The following is a 16098-nucleotide window of genomic DNA, read 5'->3' on the forward strand; positions in this document are numbered from 1 at the left end:
TTCATATGGTTTAAGATGGTTTTACATCACTTTCAACTGAGAATGAGCAAGCCCCAACCGGAGAATGAACCTTGTTCTACTCTTTGAAAAGCTCAGTAAACCCTACCCACACACACATACACACACAAACACACACACACACACACCATCTCAAACACACACACAGCACCTCCTTTTGTGAGGTTCGAGAGTCTGTGGCACAGCCGAGTACGCTGAGATCAGATGCAACCGTGAGCCTCTCTCCACAGCTGGGGCTGTCGACCACATGAGGCCTGTGGCTTCTTCTGTTGACACCAGGCCGGACTGTGCAAGAAGCTTGACTGTTGTTGTTATTGTTGTGCAGCACAGGCTGGGGAGAAGAAAGAGCTCCAGACATTCACAGGTGAAATAACAGTGTATGTGTCTGAGTTCCTGCCCACAATGAGATGTTTACTATACTAAAAAAACATTAAGTGGAAAAAAAGTTTTCAGCTTCATGTATGTTTCATATTATCCTTCAGTTCCCCTAATTTGTTACTATCAGCATGCCTAAATACATCAATATACTTTAAATTCTCCCTGTCATCATTTAAAGCATAATGGCCATCAATAAATGGAACAAGATATTTTAAATCAGTGTTTCCCAGCCTATTTGTTCTCATTTAACGGTACCTGTTATCATAAAAGTAAATATTGTTGCAGTATGTTTTATGTTTTTTTGGTTCATGTTTTTCTTGGTTTCTTCTTGGTTTTTTCCATTTTCAGTAGAATCTGTCAGGTTTGTGTTTGTACTTCTACCACTCTGACTGGCAGAAGCTGGACCAGTTATTCAGTTATTTATCCAGCAACACATCTCTGGTCGTCTTCTAGTTGTTGTTTTTGTCACTCTCAGCTGTGGTGATAATAGTTACAGTTGATGCAGAGTATGTTAGGGACGTGTCACTGTGTTGCAGCTGGTAGTTTAATGGTTATTCACATATGCACACTAATAAGATGTTCCTCACATTCATTTGTTACCTCTATGTGTGTATTTTCTGTCAAAACACAAATATGTGGATATACTGTACATGTTTCTGTCCCAAACGTATCTTGAAGTACAAATGACCCCAGTTAGGGAATCACTGACTTAAATGATAAAAGAACTGTCTAAAGTTTACCTCAATGTTACCTTCAAAATATGTGTTAATGGAGCACATCAGCAATTTAGTGCAGTCCGTAAAGTTCAGAGCCTGACAAAACACAGATTATGAGAAGAAATCAAAACTGAATCAGCAGAGACCAAGATGTGCTGATGTGTCGGTGCTATAGGTCCTATCTTCTTGTTTTTACACCCTCTGACAACTCTGGCCAAGATACCTCAGAAAACATTATTATAACTGTTAAAAAAGGCTGAATACATCCTGTGACCTTGATGTGTAAAACTGGGAAAGTTCATCTTCAACAAACAAACTCACACACCTCGAGTATATCTCTATTTTTATTTGTGTATATATACACTTATAAAAAATAAGGACATATGTACAATGATAATAAATATCAACATGTTTGTACAAGTGAAATAAGTTACTTAACATATTTTAAAAACAACATAAAAGATCAATAACCGACAAGCGAAATGGGGCAAAAATAAAATTGGGTTGATAATAGAATAATAAAATATTAATGTGAAAAACAGCAGAACTTAAAGCCTCGAGTGAGAGAATATATTACAAGCAAACAAATGTGTAAGAGGAAAATGCACATACAGTGCATTACACATGCATTTTTTTCAAGTTTTAGATGTGTTTTTCTTTATCTTTTTAGTTTTTGCAACATGTTCTATCAAAGTAAAAGCCTAATTGTAAAAGGGAAATATATTAAGACATAACCAAGTACCAGTGTAAAGAGCTAATGTGTTTTAGCTTTCTGCTTCAGGGAAATTAATACTACCAAGTGGGCAGATTTTAGTCCTGATCAGCAGCTACTTATTTGGTTTTTCAGGAGCTGACAAATTAAATAATGGGTAAACTTTTGGTACATCATTAGCGAGGGCACACAGAATTGGATCCAGCAAATAACTACTGACATGTAAACAGGAAGCAAACAGGAAGTCCATCAGAATCAAGCCTTTTCTGTGTTTTGCTTGAGGGAAAATTTAGCTGCAGAAACATGCAGAAATGTTGCAGACTTCAGCTCAGTGTAGCAAAGAGGACGGACTGCTGAGATTTAAATATCGATCTGGAATCAAATTAAATTAAGTTAAGTATTTTCAACAAGAACAAAAGCAACTGCAGTCTACTTTGGCTTATTCAAAAGGTGAAGAGGCACAGAAAAAGTAAACATGTTGAAATGCAGCCATGAATTCCTGTACAATCCTTGAACCATAAAATCAGACATATTTAGTTGTTTTTTTTTTTCCAAAGAGAGCATTAGTGTTCCACAATAGTAGTGTCTGTAAAAGTCCAAAAATGATCAATCAAAATGATGCACTTGTACAAGGATGATCATATCAAAGATGTACAGTCCACTTGCAGAGGGTCATGCAACACTAGGATGGAGTGCTGATGGCTGAGTACCTCTTCAATGTTGGGATCATATTTGATATTCTACATGTCTCTCAGCGATCTGTACACAGTGAGGCAAAACAAAGCATTTTGTCCTCTCCTTCCTTCTTGCTGTGCTCCTCTGGTCCCAACAGACACGTCCCAAAAAACAAAAACCACCCCTGATGGACGAAACACAGAAAGAGGACAAAGTAAAGTTAGGAACAGCAAACAGCAACAAAGTGAGGCACAATATGACTTTGTCACTTTCATATGTAGTTACACCTATATTCAATATTTTCTTGAAATAAGATCACAAACTAGGATATACTTTTCATCACATCACCATGGAGCACTTTGAGCAGACTGATTTGTGCCATATCATTGTAGATGAATAATAAAAAAATAATATGAAAATATATAAGGGTATATGAGACTTTTTAGCGACTGTGAAAGTGATACTTTGCTACAGTATATCTGCCTGTTTTGAGTAGGAGATTGGTATTAAAAGGTCCAGTAATCTGTCTGAATATTGTTATTATAAACAGATGATTCAGTCTGACAAAAATATGTTTTAGGTCAACCAATTTTGATCCTAGAAAGATTGAAACATTTTGAAAAAATGTTACAGTTATGAGCTTTTCTGAAAGTATATTTTCTGATGCACCTGCCCCTTGATATTTTCACAGTGCACAAGGACAACTTTTGATGAGAATGATGGTGCACAACATATAATATAAAGTTAACATCCATGCCAGGGGTGTGTGTGAGACTGTACTGAGGCACAGTGGTGCTTTGACCTAAATGCTATTGTTAGCATGCTAACATGCTCACAATGAGAATGCTGACATGCTGGCGTTTGTGGGATGTTCAGTGATGTTTTGCCATGTTCACAGTTAGATCCCTAATACTAAATTAGACATGAAACATGAAGTAAGGTTGATGTGTTTGTCGTAGGTTTGTACAGGTATTTGGTCATAAAACAAATCATATGAATATCTGAACCAAATTTCATGACAATCCATCCAATAACTGTTGTAATTGTAGATATTCAAGACAAACCAACACACACCACTTGGCTAACTTAGCATGGCTAACATCATCCTCTGATTAGAATTGCAAACAGTAGATGGTAGGATGCTGCATTCAGCTTTATACATGCATAGATAGAAACCAGAAATAAACCAGGCTATATCAGCCATATTGAGTTTCGGCCATACACTGTAAATGCACTGCTTTGTTACAGATTAGCCCTCTTATTATAATGCTGGTCTTTCATAACACTTAACAGAAGGTATCCCTAAGTGGTGTTACCAACCAAACAATGATGATTTGTTGACGATTGTTTTGTTTTTTTTTGATGATTTAAATGAGGTTTGAAGACATTTTTTGTAGCACAGTTATTCACTTTCTTGCTGAGCTTTAGATGATGAGACTGATATCACTCTGATATCTGTTAGCTAGATATAGAGCTGGAGCCAGGTTAGCTTAGGTTAGCATAAAGACTGGAAGCAGTGATCCTGGCTCGCTCCCTCTCTATCTACTCATCTCTTTAGAAAGCACCTCCTCTCCTAACAGCTCTAACACCCTGACTTAGCACTCACTGTGCACTTTCACGGCACTTCTTTCTCTGATCTCTTTGCACTTTGTCTTATTGAACAGATGCAGTACTTACACCAAGGTCTCCTGCTGTACTGAAGCTTTAGTGTTGTCCCTTACTTGTTAATTGCTTTGGATAAAAGCTTCTGCCAAATGAGTAAATGTAAATTAACATGTTATGTCTTGTATGTTTAATTCGTACAAAAACAAAAAGTGTAAAACAATAAACTGCAGTTATATTATGTGCTGTCCTGGAGTCCTGAGGTCTGCAACTTGTTGGTTGTTTTTTTACACTTTGGTTTGTAGCTAAATTTAATGTGTTTTTTAGTGAGCTGGTTTTCCCCTGCTTTTAGATTTGATGCAAACTTAAGCTGACTAGACCATGACTCCAGCTTTATATTCAAAAGACAGATGTGATAGTGGTATCGATCTTCTCAGCTAAATCTCAATGAAGCAATGAAGCAAATAAGTGTGTTTCCCAAAATGTTGAATTATTCAGTTTGGTGATAAGTTTAGCAAAGCGACATCCAGATAAATAAACAAAATAATTCTTGACACTACACTGGTTGGAAATCATCAGAGGTTAGGACTTTGCTTAAACCTGTTTGCATTAATTCAATAAAATTAAACAATACCTGTCACTGGTTCATGGCTGCTTCCCGCCTGGAGCCAACAGTTTCTCAGCACAGCAGCAATTGGTCTGTCTGTCTATCCATTAGTCCATCAACATTGTGTGTGTGTGTTCTTTTTGTGTGTTTTACAGTGCTCTTCCTCTGTATGAGTCCACAGTAGCCCTGGGTCAGTCTCTGGGCATCGGTAAGAGGGAGGGGTTTCATGGGGTTTAAGGGTGCATCACAAACACACTCTCGTCCAGGATGGTCGGCATTCATAGGACTGTGAGCATGAGCGAATGTGTGTGTGTGGGAGGGGGAGTTTCCATCTTGGCAGTGCAAGTTACCGCCCTCACCAAACACATAAGATATAAAGCACTTATTGAGACATCCAAAGCGGTCGCAGCGGTGAGGGTTCAACTACATTCTCCATGCCTAATGTCTTCATGTCAACTTCAATTTAAAATTAAGTGTGCAATTATTGTCCCGCTGCTAAGAGCTGAATGCGAATAGCCTTTTCTTTTCTGAGGAGATGAGCAAATGTCCAACAGAGCCCGACCAAAACACATATCTGTTCTACACTGTGTAAATGTAAGTGCGCACGTGAGTGCACTTGTAGTATAATGGACTTGAACGTGCGTTTGAAGGTCACCGTGCAGGCCTGAACAAGTAATGTGAGCTTGCTCGCCCTCACATTGTCATTCACAGAGGGGAGCCACTAGTCACTTGACAATTGTTTGAACACTGCTGTAGTCCGTAAGACATAGAAAAACAACGACGAGAAAAAGAACAACGAGAAAGGTCTTAACAAACCAACCATCACAACAAATTAAAGTGGAAGGGATCGAGGACTTTCTCCGTGGGTAAATACAATGTGGGGGAAAAAAATACAAATTGAGCAGAGAAAGTCTTGAGAGATTGTCCTTCATTTGAAAACCCCATTGCGCCCTTCACTTCAATTCACTTCATTTTCCATTTAATTTCCTCTCTCTTTGTCTCTTGCTCTCTCTCCTCTCCTGTCCCAAAGAGCTCCTGCTATAGGGACATGATTGTCGTCTTGCTTTGAGATTAATTAGTCTTTTTTATACCGCTCTCACACTCATGGCTCACAAATACAAAAACGGAAGACGCGCTTCCAGTTTTTTAAGTGCAGTAAGCTGAAAAAGTCTCAAAGGAAAAAGAGGGACAGAGAATCAGTTCAATATTTACGGTCCATTGTACTTGCTGTTCATCAACTGGTTTCAGCACAGGGGCTAAAAGCCTCACTTGGTCCAGTCAACGTAAGAGGAACATGCCCTTCCGAAAACACCATTTGTTTGTTTCCATACTTGAGTTGTTCTCTGCGTTCAGCCTTTTTAAATACACAATTTACACAAGTGGCAATGTTGCCCAGAACACAATAATTACAGGAGCGCATGTTGGCGAACACGGTGTGTGAGTGTGTATATTTAACATGCTGTGTGCTATAAATGTCTACAGTGAGCCAAACAGGCATTGGCAGAGCGAGAGAGACACAACATGGGGAATTGACAGCTTGTCACTGAAGGAGAGAGAGAGAGAGAGAGCAGGCGTCCTCACGAGGAGGGAGGTAGGTTGGTTGTTTTGTTTTTCCAACTCAGGGAACGGAGATGGAGGAGGACAGGCCTAGACGGATGACTCCTCGGGGTTCGCGTCGGGCAGTACGCTTCTCTGCTGCAGAGTGCGTCTCAGCTCTTCCTTGAAGGGGCTGGAGTAGTCGTTCCCGCCCATGCTGAGGCCTCCCAGCCCGCCGCCCCCAGCGCCAGCTCCGCTAGCCCTCTCCTCCCCTGCTGTGCTCAGGTTGAGGCGGATGTAGCCGTTGCTACCAGAGCCTCGGATGTTGGTAAGGCTGAGACGGCTGGGGGAGTGGATGGGCTGGCCGGGAATGGCGCTGGGCGACGCCGTGCTGCTGACGCTAGTGGGCCCCAGGGCGTGACCGGGAACGATCTTCAGCGAGCCATCTGAGTAGTAGTAGTTGGCGCCTGTTTCCCAGAAGCGGTCCTCATCGCTGGGCATCTTGCTGGGCACAAAGGTGGGTGGCTCCTTGGGCAGAGTGATGGGGTACACCAGGGTACTCTCCAGAGGCTTCATGTCAGCTCCCTTTCCGAGCGCCAGCTTCAGCCTCCGGCGCAGGTAAAGAGCTGCTACAAGGAGCAGCAGACACGCCGCACCGAGGGTGATGACCAGCACCCAGAACAGCCCCATGCTGCTGTCTGGAGCCCGGGCCTCCATGAAGACCGGAGCGCTGGCTACCACTGCCACCTGGTAGCGCTCTGTCTGAAACTTGACCCCCTGCTCCTCAGAGTAGCAGATGTAACGTCCGGCTTGCATCTGGCCTGCTTCAGGAATGACGAGGGCTTTGAGGGTGCGGTCGAAGCGTGGCCCTCCTGCCTCGGGGTCTCCCAGCAGGAGCTCACGGTCATTGAGAAACCAGCAGGGCTGAGCCAGGTTGGAGACCAGCTGGCAAGGCAGCACCATGTCTGACCCCACAACCACTGTTACGTTCCTCAGACGGGAGTGCTCTGCAGAGAGACAGGGGAGGTGGTGGGAAGAGATGAAAAGACCAGAGGTTAAATATCATCCATATTAATCCCAATTCATATTCTACAGCAGCCACTTCTCTTCTGCTTAATTCAATTTATTCAGCTCAATCCAAATATATTCACTGAGTCCAGCTCGAGCCCATTTTCTTTCTTTGCTTCTGACTTGCTTCTGCACTGACAGTCAATTCCTACAAGGGGCCACTACTGAGGTGTGGCCCCGTACTCACCAGGGCTCGGGATGGACACGGGCTTATCGAATTTGGGTTTTCGGCTGAACCTTTCCAGCATGAGGTCCTGTGACAGGGAAGAGGTGGACCTGGAGAGGAAAGAGCAGAAAGCGGAGCGGAGGATTAATAATGGTCTCTCACCAGATTTAAGGGACATTTCCACTCATACTGTGCCAGACACACACACGGCCAACATTTTAGCTACTGATACCTTTTAAATGTTCTTAATTAGACAGATGTATCAGCCTTTTAGTATAAAACAGATCTGGTACATATCATCCTCCCCTGATATGCTGATGTTTTCTCTCTCAGCACAGCTTCTCAATATGTATCATGGTTACATTTGTTTCTAATGACCATGGAAGTATGTGAAGCAGAGAGGATTTCACTCAGCAGCTTGTTGTAAGGAGCTGCTTATATGCAATCAATTAAAACATTAGCATGGGTGTCTATATAGAGATTTAAGGACACATGATATTTAAAAACTGTTTCATAGGCCTGACCAATTTTTGCAATCAGCATCTTCCTTTAAAATATGGTATAGGTATGGGTGCACATGGGTACTCGTCTCACCCGCGGTGGAGGTCGATGCGGACGCAAGCCCGACCCTCGCTGTCCCAAGCGCAGTAGGGGTCCCGGGCAAGCAGACAATCTGGCTGAGACTGATAGCGGCTGCAGTTGGCCAAGGGCAGCTGGAGAACTTCTGAACGAGAGCCAATGTACAAGTACTTCTACAGAGAAAGAAAGAGAGACGAAGAAGTGAGAAGGAAGGAGACAAAGAGCAGATCCAGCCATCCATCCAGAGACAGAAACCAGAGAGATGAGAAACAAGAAGAAAGATAAACAGAGAGAGAGAGAGAGAGAGAGAGAGAGACAGAGAGAGACTCAGTTTGGGGTTAGAGGAGATAATGGGATAATCACTCTCAATTACAATAACATTCACTCCCCTGACCCTCTTCCAATCCAATCTGGGTTGTACTCTTTTTGCAAAAGCTGTTATAAAATGTCTGGTCGCAGCTAAGCCAGCATTAATGAGATAAGCACCGGGCCTTCGTGCTGGGAACACCCCGTCAAAACCGCATCGATTGGTGGACATGCCATAGCAAAGCCACAGGGACACGGCCGGTGTCAACACTCAAGGCTCAGCCAACAGGGCCAGGAGATTGAGAAAACAACAGGGGCAGAGGTTCAATTCCCGACCGCACTGAGGGATTGTATTTACTGTTATTGTGAAGAGAGCTTTGGATTCATGAGGTGACATTTGATCTGAAAAAGGGGCGGTGCTGATAAAAACATCTGCTGAGTGGCACCAGGTCAATTGCACTGTGCTGACTGCCCGTCTGCTGTCAATGGATCTGTGATAGCAAGTGTCTGGGAAAAAGGGCATTAACAGATCATCAAAGACAAAGTACCACTGTTAGAACTGAATACCAATGAACAGGTGATGCAGCAGGAAAGTGAGCGAATGGAAATGCAAACTACGTCTGAGGAATATGATCAAATGAATACAGAACCTGCCAGATGTGCAGACAGGAGGTTCCCAACACAACAAAGGAATGTTGTGCAATGTTTTCCCCTGAGATACCATTAAGATTTATCATACCTCAAAATCTGGACAACGTCTGTGATGATGGGGTTACCTCTGACAATTTCTGTTACTTTCTGAAACCAACAACTCGACAATCACGCCAACTTTACCAGGTGTACAGAGGGAAGAGATTAAGCAGGATCTGAACTTCTCTTGCAAGCTCTCTTTTTCATGCTTTTAAACAATTATTTCTGTCACTTTTTCTGTGTACAAAAAAACTGAATGTCCTCTACGAAAGCTTGTCTGAATGTGTATTCCCATATTTAAACAATTATCGCGTCTCTCGCCTCTCTATGATGCTTTTCACTCTGTGTCCTACTGTGGCTGTTCAGAACGCCTATAAACACTTTTTCCTTCTGATGTGGTTTGACAATACATACTAATTCTTTTCAAGCATATCCTTTCATTTTCTTTTAGTTTACCACTTCCATAAAGTTGAGGGACTTGCAAGATCCACCAAACAATCCAACACGTCTGTGTAGCTTACAAATATAAAAATAAAAGGAAAAAGGAAAAAAGGAAGTAGTCTAATTGAGCATTTTCTTCCACCAGAGCCAGATATTTGATGGATCTGCAACAAATTGTACAAACTCACAGATCTCAACACCATTAATATGTCTGACTTTTTATATCAAGATCCATACATCATTTCCTGAGAAAATGACAAAAATGTTGATCTCGCAGAAAAGTCATAAAAAATCCCTGGATCCTTTCTTTTAACTGGATCTGCACCAAAAAATTTTCATGGGTTCTTCCTTGGACCCTCACCCATCCCTGCACCCAGTTTGGTGCAAATCGGTGCAATACCAAACCAAAACCAACCAACCAAACAGACATATGAAAACATATCCGCCTAATCAAAATTGTCAAAACTGATGCAGCAGGTGATCAGATGTCAGATGTCTTGATGTTTTTTCTTTTTTACTAGTTTGGATCGAGCTCCTAAAATACTAAAATGCATCCATTCCTTTAGACAATCTGTGCGATAAACACCCACATCTTTCCAACCCCTATGCCCTCAGTCAGCCAATGTAATACAGGCTCTCCACTGAAGATTTATGGTGTAGATCACCTTGGTGATGTCATCAGGAGATCTATTTCTTGATTAGAGAGAGCTCCTCTAATGCCACAGAAGACCTTTTACAATCCCTGACTGGTAAATTGATTTCAGTGTGTAAATCTGGGTGACAAATTCCTGGAAACAGCTGAGAGACATCTTATCCCTGTTTCCTTACCTTGGAGTGGGAGATGGTCAGGCTGTCCACTGGCTGGGCCGACTCAAACAGCTGGATCTCCTCTATCACATGGGCCTCGGAGTTGAGGATCACCACTCTCTGCAGCCAGCCCTCCGCTGCAGCACAGAGAGGAAAGAGGACTCAGTTCACTTCACATCTGTTGGATTCAGTCAGACTTTCAATTTCCCTTCACTTCCCTCATCCCTTCGGGGCAATTTTTCATGGCATGCATAAAAACATATACTTTCAAACAAATAGCTTCAACATTCGGCCGAGTCGCAGTACAAACTACCTGGCAAACACACACCTTTGACAGCCGAGCAGTTCATTTAAATACCATTCATATGAGATGACAAACTATCTACCCACACACACCTGTGACTTCACACTAGCACATTTGAATAATAATGATATGCTATGATAAATTTACCCATACACGTATGACAGCACACCAGCCAATTTGAATATTAATGAGCTGTAAACAAACACCTGTGACTGCACTGTATTTTCACTTAAATATTGATGGAAATATTCACCAACTCACATCTGTGACCGCTGAGGAGTTCATTTAAATATTAATGATGAGTTATTATGATATACAAACAGAGTCCTTTGATGCCATAACAATTTATTTAAATATTAAAGCACAAACTCATCATGTATGCTCACAAACATTTTCCTCACCATGACTGTGCTCTTCAGCTGCTGCTGGTTCACACTGTACCTTGCGATGCCTAATAGCTGGACTATAACTAACCTGAGGCAATGGCTTTTTTAATTTATTGCTTATTTTTGACTTGTCACAACAGGAAGAATGCAGGCGAAACTAATAACTTCAATATTATTTTGGTGCTCCAGTAAGTCGTGACAGCACGCAAACAGCAAAAAGGTCTATTAAAGACGAGAGCAAAGCGCTCTCTGCAGAAAATGTTAAGTGTGTGGTCACATACATCATAACAAATGCACATAGCTAAAGTGCCATCAAGTCGTCTGCAACTTTCACCAACCTCAGTTTGTGAAATGTTAATGCCAGCTGCACTACAATTTCACATGACTCTGCACCTGAGAAAGACAGAAGATGAAAAAGAAAACAACTTCTTCTGACAGGACATACAGCTGCATTACTGAGTCCAGCTCAGCCAGGAACTACTTAAATGTGAATTTATACGAGTCGAGATGCTGTTAGTGGCCTTGTTTACAGGTAGAAGACATTTGAAGAGCAGAATGTGGGGAGCTGATGCTGGAGGAGGAGGAGGAGGAGGAGGAAGAGGAGATCCTGTGTTCCTTTTATGTAGGACATTGTGAACGCGTCTAGATTCCCTGTAATGAAAGGTGTTTCAGGCACAGCTGATGGGGTGACCATGATGCTGACATGTGCTTTTTTTGTGAGGTCCTCTCCATTAAGAGACTGTCACAGATAATAAGAAAAGCAACCCTTTAGCCAACAGGAGGCTGGAGAGAAAGAAATGCACGTACAGACACACACACACACACACACACACACACACACACACACACACACACACAAATACAGCATAGCAAGCAGCAGGCATATCATCACACTCGCCTCTCGCGGCTTCAGGGACCAGTGTCAGCTAATCCCTCAATCCTGTAGACTGGTTTTCAGAAAAACAGTCTCGGCAAGCGCTCCCCTTCTCTCTCTTTTCACATCAGCTGTCGCTATGCTGCAGCTAATAGCTAATCAAGCCCGCAGCCCAATTGGCACTATGAGCGCACGTCTGCCAGGGGCCCTGTTGAGTTTGTGCTGTGAAGCACGACAAGCGGGGATGACTGCACTTGGCTCATGGAGTGTGAGTGCGTGTATCTGTGTGCGCCTGTGTACCAATTTGTGAGTGTGTTGCCCCTGCGTGTGTGTCTGTGTGTCTGGGTTGGCCTCCCTGCTTGCCAGCAGTGAGGCCCCGAGTCCGCTGCTGTCACACTGTCAGTTGCCACAGTCACTCTGCTGCTGCAGAGGACTGAATGGTAAGTAGCTGAGTTTCTCTCCATTCATGAGATTGGCTGCATTCAAATTCACATTCCCTGAAATCCACTGTCAGTTCTGTGTCATTCAGGATTAAGGTTCTGGGAGGGCTGGATGATTTCAGGTCCGTGCCAAAACAGGACACCTGCATACGGACCCGATGGCGCCTGACTGGAGATATTAATTAAGTCGCACATACGTAATGTTTCATTTGATGCATGAAGATGGATCTCAGCATGCAAATCAAGCCCTTAATTGAAACCCAGCTGAAGTGTGGCCAGATGGCATGTTGTTTTGTGCCACCATACCTAATGCCAGTACCTGTCCCTGTCTGCTGCTGTGGCCTGTAAGCTCTCATCTCCTCAACGCACACTGTGTGCAGCTACCCTCAACCCACACAGACACACACTAAGCCACAGTGGGGGAACAGCCAAATAAGAAGAAAGGCTGTGCACCTAGAATATGTTTTCACTGCCACACTGAGAGAACACCATACTACAGGAGGTGGGCAAAGTAACAGGAACACCATATACTGTATAATGCAATCCAACACCATGACCCTGAAAAACATACTGTAGACACTGTGTCATAAAGGCTTTGTCTCAAACTACTTCTTATGTATCTAGAAAAGGTTAAATCTTCTGCACATGCAAACACTGTGCACATGTTACAATATCTTAAACTGTGCACTGTAAATAGTTGAAGTGTCATTAAGTTCAGGAGCTGAGGAGGAAGAGTGCGTGACATGACTACAAGTTTGAACAATCCACGCAGAACACGCCAACGTGAAAGTTTGAGAAGGTCGGAAAAGAGCATGAAACCAGAACTGATCGAGTACAGACGGTGGTGTGTATTAAGTTTCTAGGTGAATGTGTGAATGAGTATGAAGAGGCTAAAGCTGGATGTTCAAATTGTTGGATAACATTCACTGCTTGAATTTTCCTGGCTGATGGAAGGCTGATATTTTTCAATAAAAAAAAAAGAAAAACACTAGTGTTTTTGCCAATAACAGGAGCCCTCATGTAATTTGTACCTGTGCCGATGAAGAGCATGTTGTATGCCCGCTGGTCCAGGGCGTTGACCCGATCCACAGCCAGCCTGGTGAAGTTGACGCCCTTGGTGAGCAGCAGGGGGCGAGCCAGAGCTTTGTCCTCCATCAGCGGGTGCTTCTTGGCAAAGTTGAGCGTGGCGTCAGGCAGCTGCAGGGAGCTGTTGTAGCCGTTCTCCCTGTCTGAGTTAGTTATACACTGCAGCACAGAAGGAAAAGGAATCGAGGGAAGGGCGAAAGGAAGGGTAAGAGGGGTCAAGAAGGAGAAAGAGGAAGAGGAGGAAACTTCTTAGCTGCAGCTGGCACAGGCTGGCATGGTTCGTTGGCTTGGACATGACTGCCCTCCCCCTTTCTTCTTCTCCATCTTTCTCTGGCTCTTGCTCTCACCTCCGCCTGCCATTACAGCCCTTCCTCTGCTTCCTTTCCTTTCGTCCTGTTCATTACGTTCTTAGCTTTTTGTGCCAACATTTGCTGCTTTTCACTTCCAACTCTACCCTATACCCATACCCATAGAAGGTGCTTAAAAAAAATCTTACATTATGAAAAAGTAATCATGTGTGTTTCTTGCTTCCTGAAGTTGTTTGGTAAAATCTGCATTGTCAAATTTCACATCTCTTGTGCCAGCGCACGGTTCCCAGTCTCTTACCGATCCAGGCCGTGGGACAGGGACAGCACCGGTGTAGCGTCCCCACCTCTGAGACGCCTCCCTGTACTCCTTGTAGGATCCTTCAAACACCTTCTTCACATCACCGATCAGGTACTGGCACACAGCTGACACATCCACGTCACCCCTGAAACACGGTGGCAAAGTGAGGAATAAGTGATGTGGAAATAAAAACAGTGACAGATTACCGACAGATCAAACCCAGGTGGAAAATGTGACTCTTTTAATAACAGCTAGACTAACATGCACAAAAGTACGATATTTATATATATAAAGAGAACAGAATATATGAAAATAATCGGCTGTCATCAGTCATGTCAAAAGCAGGGAATAGGACCTAAAATAAACACTGTCAAGACAAGTCTATGTGCTTTGAAACAACATTTGTAGCGATCACAGTGCAGCAAATAAATATTAACCCAAAAGCCTAAACTGCCCTTTACTGAGTGAACTGCAATGATTAGATGCATCGACACATCTCCCCTCTCTCTGCTGCGAGTTGTGATAGAGTGATGTACAAACTGATTTCATAGGCCACTGAAATCAATCAGTTGGTGCTGTGAATCAGGAAACATATTTCATTTAATGGTAAGGTCGGGAGTATGGGACCTTAACTTTTTTTTTTTTTTTTTCACAACCCAATTTCAGACCCCAAGTGGGACTAAAATTGGGTATTGACACATGACCCAGACGCATTAAATCATACGTGTCCTCCTCAGCTCACCAGATTGCATTGCTGTGCTGATTCACAGGAAAGAAAACAACTTTTTCTTTTTTTAATTTAGCTCTCAAACTAAGTGACTCACATACTCATACTAAGATATAAAGTTATGAATAAGCTGGAAGAGCTAATTCTAGATTGGCTCTTCAGCAGGATGTCTAGTATTCAGGAAGTAGCAAACTCCTACAATTACGGTCTCCTTGCAGTTTTTCATTGACGTACACTGCTCCAATTCAGCTTTGAATGCAGAGTGTGCTGCTGCTGGGAAATGTCAGCGTCTTTGAAAGCTGTAAACAGGAAAAAAGGAGGTTGTGTCCATTAATTCATATAATCTGATTTGTCCTGTGAGGGGAGAGCTTTTCCAGTCTGGAACAATACTGTTAATGTGCAGCAGTGCTGTGGGTTTTATAAGGTGAACGTCAGAACCAAAGGACAGCTCTGAAGTCTTAGCAAGTTAAAAAGCCAGCCTGTTCAGTCAGATTATGGCTTGAACTCCGAGTCATCATTTACATAATGTCCAATTATCTTAATGTTATCTCTATCAAAGCCAGGGGGCTTTAAGGAATCCCCAGTGAGTCACACAGGCTTAGGCTTTTTTTTTCAGCGGCAGTAGGAGCTCTGAATGAAGAAACCAAGCCTGAAGTTCAAAGTGGGTTCACTTTGCGATATGATATCTTAATGAAGAACACAAAAGACGCACATCAAAGGGCACTGCCCCGAGACAGAGCAAGTCTCCAACTTTCCTCCCAAGGAAGCCTCCCGCCCTCGCTCCTTCGTCTTTGTTGATAAATAGCTCATTAACACGTGTTCTATAGTGGTCCAACAACTGCCAATCTTTACTCCACTAATAATGCCACAGCCCCTTATAAAACTAAGCTACTGTAGTCAGCGCTTTTAATTACCACATTGTCATTTCATTATCATGCTACCCCTCCAAATCTGTTCTCTCCATCATTACTTTGACTGAAAAGTTTATTTTATCCATCTACATTGATTTTATCAAGCTACAAACAACCAGTGGATGACAACAAATGCTCAGGAGAAATAATTCACCGTAGACTAAAACAAAAACAGGCAGTGATCTGATGAATTTCTGCTCACAGAAAGAAATAAAATAGTCCGTTTGAGTAACAGTAAGACTCAAAGTGAAAGGCATAACAAGTGAAGAATAATATATATAAATTGTGCTCAGACCAGTGAGTCCAACAGGGATAATTTAACCAGCTATTCACTTTGGAAAGTTTTTAAAAAGCCTCCTATGAAATGTTCTCCTCCTCATGGTTTATGAACAAATTAGGCTGTTTAGAAAATGGTTTTATATCATCTGACAACATGAGACATTAAATCACTAATAAAACATAT

The 16098-nt window shown here is 42.6% G+C and overlaps 1 protein-coding gene across 3 annotated transcripts in view; it reads right to left on the bottom strand.

Moving 5' to 3' along the window:
* Nucleotides 1–1440: 1440 nt before the first annotated feature.
* sema4c (sema domain, immunoglobulin domain (Ig), transmembrane domain (TM) and short cytoplasmic domain, (semaphorin) 4C) overlaps nucleotides 1441–16098 on the bottom strand; it is a 96357-nt gene continuing 81699 nt past the window's right edge. For 2 of the 3 annotated variants that reach the window (XM_071482085.1, XM_071482084.1), the window contains exons 10-15: nucleotides 13998–14142; nucleotides 13337–13550; nucleotides 10323–10438; nucleotides 8073–8230; nucleotides 7500–7588; nucleotides 6209–7251 (exon numbers count right to left, since the gene is read on the bottom strand). In XM_071482085.1, coding sequence (XP_071338186.1) covers nucleotides 6356–7251; nucleotides 7500–7588; nucleotides 8073–8230; nucleotides 10323–10438; nucleotides 13337–13550; nucleotides 13998–14142 — 1618 coding nt within the window. In that variant the 3' untranslated portion in view covers nucleotides 6209–6355. Of the gene's footprint in view, nucleotides 2684–4735; nucleotides 7252–7499; nucleotides 7589–8072; nucleotides 8231–10322; nucleotides 10439–13336; nucleotides 13551–13997; nucleotides 14143–16098 lie in introns of those variants that run through there. The other variant, XR_011691572.1, reaches the window with a different exon arrangement.

Source organism: Trachinotus anak, unplaced genomic scaffold, assembly GCF_046630095.1.
Source record: "Trachinotus anak isolate AG129_WGS33_773 ecotype Australia unplaced genomic scaffold, CSIRO_AGI_Tana_v1 ptg000008l, whole genome shotgun sequence".
Taxonomy (NCBI): domain Eukaryota; kingdom Metazoa; phylum Chordata; class Actinopteri; order Carangiformes; family Carangidae; genus Trachinotus; species Trachinotus anak.